This window comes from Zeus faber (genome assembly GCF_960531495.2).
Source record: "Zeus faber genome assembly, chromosome: 9".
In the NCBI taxonomy this organism is placed as follows: Eukaryota; Metazoa; Chordata; class Actinopteri; order Zeiformes; family Zeidae; genus Zeus; species Zeus faber.
This window is the reverse complement of record NC_137197.1, coordinates 12,502,537-12,519,424: the sequence shown is the minus strand read 5'-3', so window position 1 is coordinate 12,519,424 and position 16,888 is coordinate 12,502,537. Positions and strand designations below refer to the sequence as shown.

Below are 16,888 nucleotides of genomic sequence, written 5' to 3'. Positions count from 1 at the left end.
TCTTGACGAGTCACTCAGTAAAAAAAAAATAATAATAATAATAATAAAAAAAAAAATAAAGACTCGTTCGACTTCTCCGATTCGATTGGGTTTGCTGGGATTGTGTGACTTCCGCTGCGCGCCGCCCCGAGGCGGAAGTGCCGGTTTGACCCCGACCGGGCGAGTTGCCGCGGGTCGTGGGGTCCTCGCGGGTCTCGGTCCTTGCTGGGCGTCAGTGGCGTTGGGGAACGAATCTACGGCGAAAAATGGCCCCGGGACTTTAGTTCAGCCCAACCAAAAGAACTATAATAACGATAGATGTTCCTCCCAAAGTGAGGCGTGGCTCCAAACACTAAATCCAGAGTCGGTTATGATGCATTAGACTTTATCGGGTGTGGGACAAGCAGCCGTGGGAAAACCGGCCCCGTTCCATTTGAACTGGGAAGATGTTCCGAGTTCCCAGCGGGGAATTTCAACCGGAACCTCACCAACCCCGACCTCGAACTCCAAGATGGCTGCCCCGCGCATGAACAATAAGTGAAAGCTGTAGTAACATTTATTATTATTATTATTATTATTATTTATATTTATTATAATTATTTTTATTATTATTATTATTATTATTATTATTATTTTAATTAAATTTTATTTATTTTTCTATTTATTTATCTGTTTATTGATTTACTTACTTTATTATTTATTATTAAGTCTATTTGGACGTGAACGTGTTGATGTTCGCGGACCCCCGAGAGGAGCACTCCATTACCCGGTCCCATACTTGTTCTGCGGTCATCTGCATCCCGAAGGAGCAAGCGCCGCAAAGGGAGGCGTCCATCGCGGCCTCCCGACTTGTCGTGGAACGCGGTCAACTCGGGTGGCGGCGTTGAGCGGGCGGCGCGTTTCGCCTCTTCCCCCGGAAGTCGTAGCGTTTATTTCACCAGCCCCGACTTCCGACTCCCGAGGTCAGTGGAGCGCACCATTACGAGCACGCCGCTCGCGCGCGCGGTGGAGTCGATCGCGCGGCGCCCCGGGGAGCAGGGTGGAAGGGAGGAGGGTGGAGGTGGCGGTGGAGGAGATGAGAGCAGGGGCGAGGGACGGCGGATGAAAATCCCCCCCGTTAAGAGCAGGGACACAAATGATAATAGCAGAGCGGCGGCAAAGGGTGCCGGGCGGTGCGCCGGAGGCGGTCGTGACGTCATCACTCACCACCTCCACCTGCAGGGGTTTGAGGGACAGGGCGCCGCCCCGCTCGAGTGTGTGAGCCTGGTTTAAAGTGATCTGATATTCGAGATGGTCTTTTATCTGTTTTTAGCTTTTTATTTCTTGGGGGTGGGTGCATGTCCTGCTCCATCACACCCACATCTGGGCCTTTTTTTTTTTTTTTTTTAAGTTTTATTTCTTTATTCCTTTCCATGCTAGAGATGGAGAAACTTGGATGGAAAACACAAAATTGTGAGCTGGAAATTCAATGACAGGGGGAGGGAGGGAGGGAGGCCTAGAGAGGTTAAAAGGATGGAGGTCTAGGTTTCTACCTCTCCATAATCTAATCAGCGAAATGGCTGCAGTCAGAAATAGCCTGACGGAGAGACTAAGAGCTTCTCTCCCTCCTTCTCTTCTTCTTCTTCTTCTTGTGTTCCTCAGGGAAGGGAAACGGATACACACAGAAACACGTCTCTTTCTCTCACACACACACACGTACACACATTACATGCATATGCACACACACACAAACACACATGCATACGCACACACACACACACACACAAACGCGCACACACACACACACACACACACACACACACACATCCACACGCGCTCGCATGGAAACGCAGAGACACACACACAAACACACACATGCCCACATGGACATGCACACATTAACACAAATGCACACGCACACACAAATACACACACACATAAACACATACACATACACACAAACACAGAAACACATGCAAGCCCCCCCCCACACACACATAAACATATGCACGCACCCCTCCACACACACGCACGCATGTACACACACAAACACATGCATAAGCACACACACATAAACACATCCACACACACTCGCATGGAAACACACACACACAAACACATGCAAGCATCCCCCCCACACACACACAAACACATACACACACAAACGTATGTACGCACCACACACACACACACACACACACACAGCAGCAGTCATTTTAAAACCATAAAGTTAAGATGCGTGTGCGTCATATGAGACAGGAACAGCCTGGAGGTATCGAAGCAAAACCTGATCTACTGTGCAGATGCAGCCGTTTCTGGAAGCACCAAACCACCACCACCACCACCACTGCCACCACCACGCCCTTGGCCATGCAGTACTTTTGGAGACGATCTCTGTGTCTCATGCAGAGAAAGACAAACAAATGTGTTTCTAAATTGAAGAACCTTTACAGCATGAGTGATCGTTGTGTTGTTGGTGAAATGCTCTTGGCAAACCCTCTCCAGCCGCAGGGCCATCATTAACCCTCTCTCATTGAGTTGCCATTAGGCCGGCCACACCCATTGGGAGTAATGGGAACATCTTCCCTTTCAGTTCAAATATCACACACCCTGCAAGTCAATAATCGATAAGTTCAGATAATGACTTATACACGGAAATGTACTTGACGGTGAGAATGAAAAATAAAAAAGTTCAGAAAACCTCCCAATGTGCCTAAATGAAAGCAGTTCTGCAAAGAAGAGTTGACTAAAATTCCACAGCAGATTGAATTTTGAAGACTTGACAGTTATTAAATTTATAAATTGGCCTTTGGCAATTACCTTTTTCACGTCGGTGATATGGGTGTTTGATAACTTTTTTCTTGAAATAAATAAAATAATTGAAGACATTTTATGTGTTTACACGGGTTCCCATCGTTTAATATTACGTTTCTTCTTAAGATCTGAAACCAATCATTGAGACATGCAACAGTAGAGGTAACCAGGAAGGGGGCAAATCCTTTTTTTGTGTCACTTTTTAAAATCCACAACGCGGTTGTAAAAGATAACCCACGTGTTGTAAACAACTTGTGGCAGCGCTGCAGTATGTGGGATCATGGGAAGCAGCACGGGTCTGAGTGGGTTGTGGGGGGTCCAGACTGGGTCCCAGTCAGAGGCAGCGCGGGCCTTTCTCGTGCTAATCCCTCCCTCCAGGGGCCACATGCTCGCAGTGTGTATGTATGCGTGTCGCCGTACATTTCTATGGAATTCCACCCAAAAAGACGTTCACTTCCGGCTACACTTCCACTCAATGTCCGGCGACGGGCACACCCACGCTGACACGCATTCCAGCCGAATTCCCCTGTCACGTTGTAGCGCCGGGTGGGACAGCCGTTATTGTTGTAGGACTCCCACCCATGGAGGAACCGGCATGCACTGACTGCCAATCACCAACGCAACCACACATCCATCCATCCATCCGTCAAGTCTCTTCTTCTACCCATCCATCTATCTGTCTGTCTGTTCTTCCATCCATCCATCCATCAGGAGTGATAGAGCAACACCAACAGAACAAGAGAGGAGGAGGAATTCCCTCTAGTGACTTTATTTACACAGTGGACGTCAGGACACAAGAGGGGAAAATGTCATTCTTTTTCCAACTGCTACATCATCTCCTTTCTGGACAACATCAAACATTTATGATACAAGTGTTTGAATATTGTGGTTTTTAATGTGTCTACATTCCTCGCATTGTCAAATTAATTTGCCTGCAAAGACATCCCATGCTGAGGGGCAGCAAAACATTTTGACAGACGAGCGACGCGCATGTAACCTACAACAAAGGCAAATAATTCAGTTTTAAAAACCCATTTTTCAACTGCTGTGCACTAGTATACTTTCTATTGCATTTTTAACAAAACAATGAGTACACCAACGATGTAAATATATATATATATAGTATTTGTACTATTATAATTCTGTTATTTTATTTCCCACAAGACGTGCATTATTTGCGAACATTTAATAAATAATAATGGCTCACAATATTTGATCTTTAAAGCTTACATTACTTTAAAGAAAACGTTTTAAACATCCAACATTCACAGAAGCGAAAATTCTGTTTCATGCTTTGATATAATTCACGTTGTTTCAGCAATAAAATGGGACTTCACACTTCCCATTTGCAAATTCCCTGCTTGGTTTTCCAAAACGAGACCTGCTTCAACAGGATCCTTGCATCAGTGCATAGACCTCGACCTTAAATGTCAAAACAAACATTGTGTTCACCAGTGCCTCGAAAAAAAAACACCTACACAACAGCACTTTTTCTGATGTATCCATCCAAAGGTCTTTCTATGTAAAACATTCCACGACATCTCTGCGATCTCATCTATTCGACTATTAGACTTTTTAAATTATATCTTAAGATTCGATACGTGTGCACGCGACATTTGGGCTGAACAGTGTAGAGGGAATGAAGAGGCAGAGATGTGTTAAAAGGAGAGGTACTTTTATTGGTCACTTCCGTCACGTCGGTCCGTCCATCTCTTCCCCTCGCTAACGTCTTCATGGTGGGATGATGAGGTAACAGTGATAATAACCACACTAGAGGGCTGCAGCGATGAGAGTGATGGAGGGTGTGTGTTTTCCCCTGTCCGTGTCATCATATCTGTGTTTATACTCAGATGCTGTGCGTATATACTTGTCTGCTGCCGTGTCCCCGCGCGTGCGCGTTAGTGCTCGGGGCTGAGTGGAGGACGGATGTCCAGCGTTTGGGCGGAGCTGTCCTCTCCTACCAGCTCCAGCCGCAAACTGGGCGGACTCGGTTCCTCCTGGCTGTCCGAGTGGACCGAGAGGCGCAGAGTGCAGCCTTTGGGGAGAAGCTCCTGCTCGTAGGCCGCAGCGAGCTGGTTGACCACCCGCCGCTCCACCTGTAATGTTCACATTGCACACAAACAGGAGAGGTTTACCCTCGTGTATGTGTATGTGTATGTGTGTGTGTGTGTGTGTGTGTGTGTGTGTGTGTGTGTGTGTAGCCTGGGACTGTGTAGTGGTCAGTAGTAGAGGATGTGTGGTTCTGCTATATGAGTCCTGAGTCAGGTCTGTGGCTCTGTTTTTCTGTATGTGTGTGTGTGTGTGTGTGTGTGTGTGTGTGTGTGTGTGTGTGTGTGTGTGTGTGTGTGTGTGTTTCTACCTCATGCTTGATGGAGCGTGCTCCGTAGTGCATGTTGTACCCGCCGGCCAGCAAGTCGAGAACGGGCCGATCCCACTGAAGAGTGATGCCATGCCGCTGCTTGGCCTGCCAGGGAGGGAGAACCAGACAAGGAGAGGTCGGTTAGGTGTGTGTGTGTGTGTGTGCGCGTGTTTGTTTGTTTGGTAGGGTGTGTTGGAGTGGCAGAGAGAGAGAGAGAGAGAGAGAGAGACAGAGACAGAGAGAGAGAGACAGAGAGAGAGAGAGAGAGACAGAGAGAGAGAGAGAGACAGAGAGAGAGAGAGAGAGAGAGAGAGAGAGGGAGGGAGGGAGATAAGGAATGGGGGAGAGACTAATGGAGGCAATATTGAAAAGACGGAAAAGTATTAAAAAAAACAATAACAGTGCACAAGTGCACAGCGGAGAGAGAGATAAGCGAGGGAGAGAGGGGACGGGAGGAGCGAGATAACAGGGAATGGGCGGCAGACAGAGGACGGTGTCACGCAGCATGTGTGCCAGCGCCTAACCAACGCGGCCTAATGCGTTTTAATGAAACAGCAGTCAATAGTAGTGATCAGAGCAGCTCATTTAGCCGCTGGTGTTAACACCCCATTCGATAAACAAGACGCCTCCCGCTCCTACGCGAGAGACGCACAAACACTCATAATTTAGCAATTATAAAATAGCGGGGCACGATAGCGGTGTTGTCGTTTCGCTCATTTAATTCGAGAAAAAAAAAATATAAGACATAAATGGATAATGAACAGCTGTATTAGATTTCCACACTAATGGAATAACTCTAATGGAATAACGTCGTTCAATCTACTCTGCGGCTGCCGTTTGTTGCCGGCGAGGTTGGTCCTCAGCGGTGCAGCTACCTTCACGGACGCATAAAAAACACACACGCACGCGGCGTTTGAAAATCGCAAGCGCGCCGTCTCATTTACATAAACGTGCGCACACACCGGTTAAACATGAACACATCCAGGAGGTGGATCCCTGATTGTTGCCTGGGGAGGGGCGGGGGGAGGGGTGTGTTTTTTGGGGGGGTGGGCTGTCACAACAGCAGCCGGAATATTAATAATTAAATATTGATGAAGGCTCCGCATGTTAAACACAATAATCACATTATAGTGAGGAGCAGCGGCACGTCATATTGATCTGGCTGCGGAGGGGGTGGGGGCAGAGGGGCAGGGTTCTGTTTCCACATGTCGGCTCGGCGTTCAATCCCCACGAGGACTGAGCTTGTAAATAAAAATGTGGGCTTGCTCCGGGGAAGCGCGTTGAGGGGGATTGGAAAAACAAAAAAAACGACAGAATTTTAGCTGATTTTCCGATAAAATGAACGGTGGCGCACAAAGGCGCGCGGACGGACACACACGCGCACGCGCACGCACACACACACACACACACACACACACACACACACACTTCAACAGCTCTTTCCTTTTCTGCGGGCACGTAAGCTCGGCGCTGAGGTACGTCAGAGCCGCCGTCCCTCACCCCGACGCACAGCCAGGGGTTCATTTCTTGAGTTTTTTTTTTAAACCTAACCCTAACCCCCCCCCCCCACACACACACACCCTCATGTCCAGCGTCCGTCCGTCCGGACCGTCTTTACCTTCTTGGCCCAGAAGTGGAGCTCCTTGCTGACCAGCTGCAGCAGCTCCGAGTGGCAGAAGGGAAGGAAGTAGACGATCTCATTGATCCGCCCCAGAAACTCGTCCCTTCGGAAATGGGCCTAGACGGAAACCAAAACAATTAATTACAGCAATTAAGGGCCTCTTCGCGAAGACAACAACAAAAATCCTCAGGCTTTTCATGAAACAAGAGCTCAAAACAAAACCAAAAAACCCCACCAAAATAATCGTGTGTATATCTGGGAGCGTGTGTGTGCCTTTTGTTTGTTTTTTTAGTTGTTTTTTTTTACCTTCAGGATTGGCCGAATGACCGAGTCCTTAAACTGTCGGGAGATTTTGACGTCGTCACTTTTCTGAACATCCTCTGCGAACAACACAATAAAGTTCCGAAGGTGATCAGGTGGAATTCCAGGTCATTCCCATGATACGGTCACCATTTGCAATATCTTTGCATCCCTTACATTGTGACTATTTCAAACCACTGTTGACATTCCTAAAATATTTCCTATACAATATTTTCAGAGGGACTATCAGACTCTGATTAAATGAAATATAGAATCATTGCCACTAATCCACTATTCTACATTAAGTATTATAATGTGACTGAACCTGGAATGTACTTTATTAATATAACTAACTAGCACCAAGAGATTTGTACATTGGATATCAGCCTTTATTTGATATTATTATTGTCTATTTTATTTCACGTTTATTTTCCCAGGTTGGCCTCAGTTAGCCATCCATTTTGGAGGTGTGTCAGTGCGTTTCCCACTCACCCAGGTTGTCCGCCAGCTTCCTGCGGCCCAGCTCCTCGGCTTCCTGCCGGAGCTGCAGTGCGTGCTGGGCGATGTCGTCGCTGGCCACGTTGGAGGTCATGATGAAGATGGCGTCTTTACACTCGATGGTCTTCCCTTTGCCGTCCGTCAGACGACCCTGAAAGCAAGAGAGGTACGAGAGTGAGAGGAGAGGACGTCTGGGGAAAAAGGATTGAATTAAAACGATGAAAAAAAAAACAAAAAAACAAAAAAAAAAACCTCCCCCCAAAAAAAAAAAAAAAAAAAACTAAAATCAAGTGTGCTGACCTTTTTTTCTTTTGTTGTTGCCGGGCAGGAACAAAAGGGTAAGCGGTTTCTTCCAAGGAGAAGGGTTTCTACCCTGATATGGATTTTTGCACTTTATTTACCGAGCTCCGGTTGGACCCACCTCGTCAAACAGCTGCAGCATGATGGTGAGGACATCGGGATGCGCTTTGTCCACCTCGTCAAACAGCACCACGGCGTTGGGGTACGCCCTCAGCTGCTTGGTCAGCTGACCCCCCTCCTCGTGACCTACGTAGCCGGGCGGCGAACCGATGAACTTCGCCACCTGCGCGTGGGGGACGCACAAGAAAGAGTCCAAACCAAAACTGCGGCATGGTCACCTTGAAAAGCGGAAAGAAATGATCGTAGTTCGCTCACCTCGTGTTTCTCCTGGAACTCGGACATGTCCATGCGAATGAAACCCTGAAAATCAAAGAAGCCGCACTGTGACCTCACAAATACGTCCAGATCTGAGCGGCTGCGTTTTTAATCTGCGTCGTCTCAAACACGATCCAGGCAACGCTGTGAGTGTTGATGGCGACAAGTGCCAACGGATGCCTCTTTGGCAGCTTGTCAGAGCTTCTCCCACCTGTTCTACAACAGGTTAGAAACCGGTGCCAATGTGTGTGTGTGTGTGTGTGTGTGTGTGTGTGTGTGTGTGTGTGTGTGTGTGTGTGTGTGACTTTAGACCTTTTTGATGTCCTTGTGCATATAGCGAGCAACCTGCTTGGCCAGCTCCGTCTTCCCTGTGACGCAGAAGATTGAAAATGAGAAGAATGTGAAAAGCAACATCGAATTGTTTGATCGTACATGGAATACTTCCGTCCAAGTTTTGGGGATTCGAACGGTTTCAGAGGAATTCTCTCTTTCATTTCCAGAAAAGACAGACAGAGATGCGGTATCTCTCTTCTGACTGTGCTGGCCTAAATCCTGCCTTTTGTTTTTTTTTGTTTTTTCCTGTCTTCAGAGCTTTTAATCTCGTGCCTCTCTCCAGAAACACACATTATGTTTGTCAGTAAAATATTCTGCTCATATAAGATATTGATGTTTTTTGTGTTTGGTATGCATACGGTTATGGCGTGGGTCTTTGTATGTGTGTGTGTGTGTGTGCCTTGTTGCTCTCTTTAATATTGATGTCTTCTGGCTACTGTCTGTCGCTGAAGGCAACAGAGAATATGAACACTGTCTTTCCTTCATCCATCTCTCCGGCCTGTCATTTCTCTCCCTGTCTCTCTCTCTCGTGCTCCTCTTCCTCTCACTGGGCAACCACATCTCTCTCTTACTCGCTCTCTATCTCTCTCGCTCTCTCTCTCTCTCTCTTTTCATCCATCTGTCATTCACTATCTCAATCGTCCGTCACTTTCCTGAGTTTTAGCCTTTATTGCAGCCTCTTTGAATAAGACTCACCCGCTTAAGAAAGTATTTGATTGGGTGGTGCTGCATCGTTATAGTGTCATTCCCACATTTGATGCAACTATGTGGATATCAATGGTGGAGGCACTGATTCAAATTGCCTTACTTTACTGTAATGCAGCCTTAAAGACAGAATTTAACTGCTGTATGTCCCAATAACCAAAATCCCAGACGATGCCTTGTCTCATATCACAAAATCGATATTATATCAATGTGTCGCTCAGCCCTAATTCTGGGTTGGCGACTCGGCTTTGATGAACTTTCCTGTTTCACGCTTTGGTTCTGGGACATTTTAACAAACGTTTTTTCCTCGAGGATAATGAACTTCCACGCGCCTCAGGAAATGCTAACAGTTCTCATTTCGCTCAAGTGTCCTGTTTGTTTTGGCGGCTCCTCGCGAGACCGCTCGACGCTGTCACAGTAGAGACGGGAGACTGCGGCGGAAGAAGAGGTGACAGGGGGGGAGAGAGAGGGAGAGGGAGGGGGGGAGAGAGAGAGAGAGAGAGAGAGAGAGAGAGAGAGGTGTACCGATTCCAGAGGAGCCGAGGAAGAGGAAGACGAGAGGATGCTCTTCGTCGTACCAGCCGTTCTCCTTCCTCCGAATGGCTGGAGAGAAAAGAAAGATTAAAAAGCTGTAACGACTTGTGATTGATCGTTTCTGTTTGTTTCTTTTTGTTTTTGCCAATTTTAAGTATTTTAAATACACCCCCAGTGGCGACGCCCACCTAAACTAACTTGACCTGGGGTGGTGGGGGGGTGAGGGGGTGGTGGTATCCTAGAAACGATGATAAAAGAGGTAGAGTACGGATGAGGAGAGGGTCAGAGACATTTGGTTGAAAAGGCAGAAAAGAGAAAGAAAGAATTAGAAAGAGGGATGAGACCTCGAGGTTGCTATCCACCCATGCCCCACCCCCCTCCTCCACCTCCCCCCTCCTCCCCCTCAGTCTGTGGGGCCATTAGCCGGTGGTAATTGTGTTAGCCTCCCTGGCGCGGCCATGGCTAAATCAGTTTAGCATGGATCCCAGCCTCATGCACACACGCCTGCTTAAAGAGTGCCTACCCAACCCTGCCATCACCCCAGCAACCACACACACACACACACACACACACACACACACACACACACACACACACACACACACACACACACACACACACACACACACACACACACACACACACACACACACACACACACACACACACACACAGCAGTTTGCTGTGGTTTCAGCTGCTAGACAGAGAAGTAAACGCCCATTCATACCTGAACCTGTTGAGACCCAAGTGGTCCAGAACCAGAGATGAATAGTTTGGCCCGCAGAGACAAAATGCGAAAGAAGCAGCTAAATATTGTTGTGATCGTCAACATGAGGGGTTACCTCGTCTAGTCCTATCCATACTTGACAATTATGTCACAGAAATAAAAATCAGAACTTTGTCGCTGTCAACAGCGCGGCGCGTAGAGCAGCTCTGAGGTTGTTCATCCTTTCAGAGATGCTTAATGTTCTGCCCGCGACAGGCAAGATTTGGCCCACCAGAAGCTCTCATTTGGCCTGGTGGGATTTTTAGGGAAGGAAAAGTCAATATCTGATGTTTTTGTTGATGTGCAGAAACTGCTCTTTCAAAGCTCAGAAAATCAAAAGATGTTTAACAGAGAGGAGAATCCATAGAGTTATATTGCTAGTGATGGGCATTGGGCAACGTTTGTCTGTGCTTGTTATTTAAGGGCACAATTGCCCTTCGTGCATTTGGACATTTACTATTTGCGGCTCCTAATTCAAAGTTGGATATTATAATACGTGATGCAAGCGCCTTATGAAGAAAACAAAAACATGGTTAAAACATACACTCGAAGTAGAAGACTCTTACTATTTTGTATCCTGCTCACAAGGAATTGACCCACTACTAAGTTTCAGTTTCGCCCACCAGGGGAAAAGGTTGGTCCACGCCTGCTACAGATGACAGCAGCAGCTCAGCGCAAACACAAAAGACAAACGTGTCACCAGCTGAAGGTCTTTGCATGTGGCACCGAACAAAGAGCGGCACACGGCGGCCGCAAAATGCGAGCAGTAAACGACCCGCTAACAACCGATGGACGTGAATGAGCAGGGGAACGTCAGGCTAGTTTTGGTGGAAGAGGGCAGGATGCAGAGATGAGATTGGGGGGGGGGGGGGGGGGGGGGCCGGGCACGACCTGGAAAGAGAGGAGAACGGAGACTAGAGGGGAAGAACACGCAGGGGGATGTGGAATGAGATAATGACAGCAGAGGAAGGGAGAGGGGGAGGGGGGGGTGGGGGCAGAGATAAGGAGAGAATGAGTGCGGGATGGAGAGAACAAGATGACAAGATACAGAGATGGTGGGATGGGAAGAGGAACAGATATCAGGAAGAGGGGGAATAAGGTCGGGAGAGAGGGAGACAATGAGTGTGTCAGAGATGGCCATTAAGATGGAGAGTGACAAGAGGGGCTCCCAAGCTCGGACTGCCTTATCAATGCCTGTGTGAATGACAGTCTAACCTTCTGCGTGTGTGTGTGTGTGTGTGACAGAGAGAGAGAGAGAGGGAGAGTGTGTGGGTCCCTGCGTTTTGGTTGACTGAAACTGACTTTGACAGAAGGGCGCATTGACATTTCTCAAAGGACCCCAACAACATCGAAAGGAAGGAGACACAAATGAAAGGTGTCTTTCACACACACACACACACACACACACACACACACACACACACACACACACACACACACACACACACACACACACACACACACACACACACACACACACACACACACACACACACACACACACACACACCAGTGTGTATTGGGCAGGTCTGGTTGGCTCTAACACGATTACCAAGGAATCATTCTCCTCAATATCTCTTAGCCCTGAGAGCTAAACCTGGATCAATCTAGCCTCTTTCCTGTGTGTAGCTGCTGTGTGTAGCACTATATGTATTTATTTCTAGTGGTGTGTGTGTGTGTGTGTGTGTGTCTTGCTGCAGGCCAGTAGTTTATCAGGAGGAACTGGGCGGAAGCTGTCCTCTGGGAGATGGGATGGCGACATGGCGTATCCAGAAACAAAACACACACACAAAAAAAATGTACAGACTGTTGTCTTTAAGGCTTAATTCCTCTACTCACATCTACAACTCATCTGTAATTTCAGCCTTTATTTACTTACGATTTATTGACTGAACTGCCTCTTTACGTTTATTTTGTTTGTCAATTCAAATGAAAGCTCAGAACACGAGTCGTCATTCCGCCGTGACAACTTGAACACAGTAAGTTAGAACAAGGGACACGGGTAGAGACTGCTAGGATTTTCAGATAAAAACAACTTGGATTTAATGACACGTGTAATTAAACATCCTCCGACACTCCGACACAGTCGTGTGGAGCTTAAAGCTTCACGGCATCGTCACTACCGGCCTTGTGGCTCAAATCACATTTGCAATGGTTAAAAAAAAAAAAAAAAAAAAAAAAAAAAAAAAAAAGACATTTTCTCATGGGACAGTAAAGTGCTTTGGGTGGAGGTATCGATCATGGGACATAAGCATGGACGGGCACTCGTCAATGTGTTATCATAATTGGATGATGAGTGTCATTGTAAAGACGAGCGCATGGCCGAGCATCCCTCTCGTTTACGCTCTTCGCTTCTCCCGGTCCCCTCGCCCCGTATCCCGTGTCAGTGTGAGTGAGTCTGATAAATTTAACGTATTATTTCTGGGGGATCAATAAGATGCTGCTTTATTGCCCCGGCGATGCCTTCGATGGCTTTCAGGACAATTTGCCATGACGACAATAACCATTCATCACCTTTTTTTTCCCCGGCCACAACCTACCAGCGCCGGTGTCCATTGGTTCCCGTGCTGGACGAGGGGTCCCGGGACCCTTTGACATCAGATCGCCGCTAGGAATTAGGAGCGCTTTTCCCCTTCATCACGTGAAGGGTGTCGTACACATTTACATTTTGTAAATGTATTTTTCACACAACGGACTACTTTCTACCCAGAATACACAGATCCCCCTTTTTCCTCTCCGGTCTCGGGCCGGTGGGTACGGGAGACCCTACACAACATACACCGACTCCGTTCCATCTCTTCCTCTGGAACACGGATCGATCGCCGGGGCAATATCAGCACTTTACGGCCTGCTGGAATTGTGCTCTAACTCATGCTGTCCTCCTCTACTTTTCCCCCCCCCAATCTCTCTTCACTACACATGTTTTTTTTTTTTTTTTAAATCATTCTTCCACAGCCTTCTTCCACTTTACTTCTCATGCTGGCTCCATCGCTCTCTCTCTCTCTCTCTCTTGCTCTCTCTATCATTACCTGAATCCCCCCCCCCCAGCCCATTCTGACTCATTCCACCTTCCGTCTAATGGTTTCCAGCTCTCTGCTCACTCCCGACGCTCTTCCTTTTAGCTCTCTTTATCTTTATTTCAAGAGCTGACGGAAGGATAAGCAACGGACAGAGAGACAAAGAGAGAGATAGAAAGAATGAGAAAGAGGGAGGAAAGGTTGGTAAAGATGTGCAGGGAGCCACGGGAGGATAGAAAGGGAAAGAAAAGAGAACGAGTGTGTGTGATGGAGAGGGATGAGGAAGGGAAAGGAAAAAGCATGAAGGGAAAGAAAAAAAAAGAGAGAGCGATAGAGAGGGAGGGGGGATATCGAGCAGGGAAAGAGTGATTAGTAGGGAAAAAAGATCGAGGGGCAGACCTGGGGAGGAAAAAGAAATAACAGGAGCGATACGAGAAGAGAGGGGAGAAGAGACAGACAGAGATGGAGAGAAAGAGAGACAGAGTGGTAGTGTGTGTGTGTGGGGGGGGGGGGGTCTGGCGTATGTCTCTTCTCTCTGTAATCATGTTAACTGGCGGCTCAAAGCCTGGCCTCTTCAGCTGTTACACACATGTGCACACACACACACACACACACACACACACACACACACACACACACACAACACACACACACACACACACACACACACACACACACACACACACACACACACACACACACACACACACACACACACACACACACACACACACACACCACCTGTGTATGCCCTGATGGACGGCTCATTCATCACAATTAACCAATTACAGCCTCCACCAGCCGGCTTGAACCCACCTACTACTTTAGGGAAGGAGGGAGAGAGTCATGGGGGGGGTGAGAGAAAGGGTAGAGCAGAAGAAAGGGAGGACCGGGGAAGAAAGGGACGATGGAAGGAGAGAGTGGGGTAAACAGTATCGAAACAGAAGAAGAAGAAGGGCGGGCGTTTGCATGCGTATTTTTCTTATTACGGTGGGAAAAGGTTGCCAAAACCATCATGGAGGACAGACCGCCTGGACCTCCCCAGGAAGATGCCTTCCACAAAGCAGTTGTGAAATAAAGGGTTGTTGTGATTTCCAACAAAAGGTTTTAGTAGTGACAAATACCCTGGGATACACACAGAATTCGTAAGAATAATTGTCATACCATGCCACGTCTTAATTAAGACCTGTTCTAAAAGTCTTCATTGCTCCATCATTAAAGGTACAATGAGATGACATTTCAAGCTCTCAAGACCGGTAGGCACTCCGCTCCTGCTCCTCACTCCAAGACCTCAATCTCTTATATCCCCAAACTGCTTTTTAGTTTGTTGGTTGGCATTTCCATGGCTTCCTTTGGTGGCTGCTATTTGAATCTGAATCTGAATCACAAAACCACATGGCGGAGGCTGCCGAGTAGCTTAGGCACAGCACCAGGTTAACCATGGGGAGCAGTCAGGGCAGTGGTGCCTTGCTCAAGGACACTTTTGACCTCACTTCGACGCGGAACGAGGAGGAGCGGGGATCTTGCGGCGCTTCCGGCGTCACCGGACGGCCCCCTCTACATCCTGCCACTCCGCTCAGGTGTGTCCTTCTCACCATTTTAGCATCAAGGGTAGCAGGTACAAAGGGGAAGGACTGCTCTGCGCACGTCTCACGTTCATATTTAGTGCAAAGAGTTGAATATTCTGTACTTTTCGTGTTCATTTGTGGGTAGTGTGTGTGTGTGTGTGTGTGTGTATGTTCGCACACACATTAAGAATATGTCTGGTTAGTCTCTGAGCCTAGCCTGTGTGTGTGCGTGTGTGTGTGTGTGTGCGCGCGCCTGTATACCTGAGGCCACGGTGTCGATGGCACCTTCCTGTCCAATGATATGCTCCTTCAGCCTCCTCTCCAGAGGGAACCTCCTCCTCTGCTCTGCCTCCCGCCGAGCCTGAGCCTCCTGGAACTGGAGGAAGCGGGAGAGCGAGACAGGTGAAGAGAAAGGGGTTGGCGAAAAAGCAAAGAGGCAACGCGAGAACCACGTAAACACAACAAAAAACAGCTGGGGGGGGGGGCGCTCGACAAAGACGACAGAAACGACGCCGCGTCTCAGAGAGCGAGCGAAAGTGAGCGAGCGAGGGAGTCTCCGGGGCTCGGCTCCTCACTCCTTTATCCCTAACATCCATCCATCTCTTTTTCATCACCTTCTGTTTTATGCCTCACCACCGAGACGCTGCGCCTCGTCGCCAATCCCTCTCACTCCTTACCCCAACTTGACTGCTGTCATCCCCAAATATCTAAATCTAAAATCTGAACTTAGCGGTTATGAAGTTTGTGGGTTACGTACGTGCCAACCGAGTCGCTCAATTTCAACACGTAACATGGGTCTCCTTTCAGGTTCAAACCGTGCTGGTCGACTGCAAGGACTAGAAATGTGAAATTTTTAAATGTGATTAAATGTGAGATTATTTGTTCAACTGATATAAATTTTTTTTTATAAAAAAATAACATATGTTGAATAGTCCTAGCCACCGAAAAAAAATCTGTAGTTTATCGTAATGTATTTTTTAAAATATCTTCCAGCATTTAATTAGTGAAACACTGGACGCTGCTTCATCAACCACATCTATATTTTATAAAGCCGCTCGCTGCCGCCAGCAAATCTTTGGAAAATCTGTTTGACGTCCGTTCGTGACTCACTCTCTCCTAACCTCCATCTTCCTCCTCCTCCCAGCAGCCATCTGCTCTCTGTCTTCCCCCTCTGACTCTACCCTTCCTGTCCATCAATCTCTTTGTCTCTCTTTATATCCCGCTACTCATCCATTCCTTTCCTTACAGTTTCAAGCTCTCCCTCCTTCCTCCAGGGCTCTCTCTCTCTCTCTCTCTCTCTCTCTCAGGTTGTTTATTCCCTCTCTCCATCTTGCTTTGTTTTGGTCTGTTGTCAAGCAGGCAGAGCGAAGGGCACACAGGAGTTTGGTCGAGAGATGGAGGGGAACACGATTTTAAAGCTATATTAGCTTTGAATATTTTGGCATTGCAGATATTTAGTGTGTTCTTTTGAGGAATAAGGCCATTACACATCGGGTGCGACTTATTCGTACATCAATAAAAGTTCTCCAACTTATTAGGCAGTTATTGCAGCCTTGCATATGAAATTCCACCATTTGTTTTTTTTAAGATGCTCCTCCGATACGTACATGTGTGACCAATCGAGAATGAGTTCCCCGCCATCATTTTCCTGCCTCACAACACTGTCCTTTATGACAAAAAGATTAAAAACTATAAAGATAATGAATTTAAAGACAAAGAGTGCGGAGGGACAGCAGATCC

At 47.5% G+C, this 16,888-nt stretch overlaps 1 protein-coding gene across 1 annotated transcript in view; it reads right to left on the bottom strand.

The window, feature by feature from the left end:
* Positions 1-3,539: 3,539 nt before the first annotated feature.
* Positions 3,540-16,888, bottom strand: part of clpb (ClpB family mitochondrial disaggregase) — a 33,104-nt gene continuing 19,755 nt past the window's right edge. The window contains exons 7-16 of the mRNA XM_080007455.1: positions 15,410-15,524; positions 9,789-9,866; positions 8,538-8,593; positions 8,226-8,270; positions 7,972-8,133; positions 7,545-7,701; positions 7,059-7,132; positions 6,750-6,869; positions 5,132-5,236; positions 3,540-4,868 (exon numbers count right to left, since the gene is read on the bottom strand). Of these exons, the coding sequence (XP_079863581.1) occupies positions 4,671-4,868; positions 5,132-5,236; positions 6,750-6,869; positions 7,059-7,132; positions 7,545-7,701; positions 7,972-8,133; positions 8,226-8,270; positions 8,538-8,593; positions 9,789-9,866; positions 15,410-15,524 (1,110 nt within the window). The 3' untranslated portion in view covers positions 3,540-4,670. The remainder of the gene's footprint in view (positions 4,869-5,131; positions 5,237-6,749; positions 6,870-7,058; positions 7,133-7,544; positions 7,702-7,971; positions 8,134-8,225; positions 8,271-8,537; positions 8,594-9,788; positions 9,867-15,409; positions 15,525-16,888) is intronic.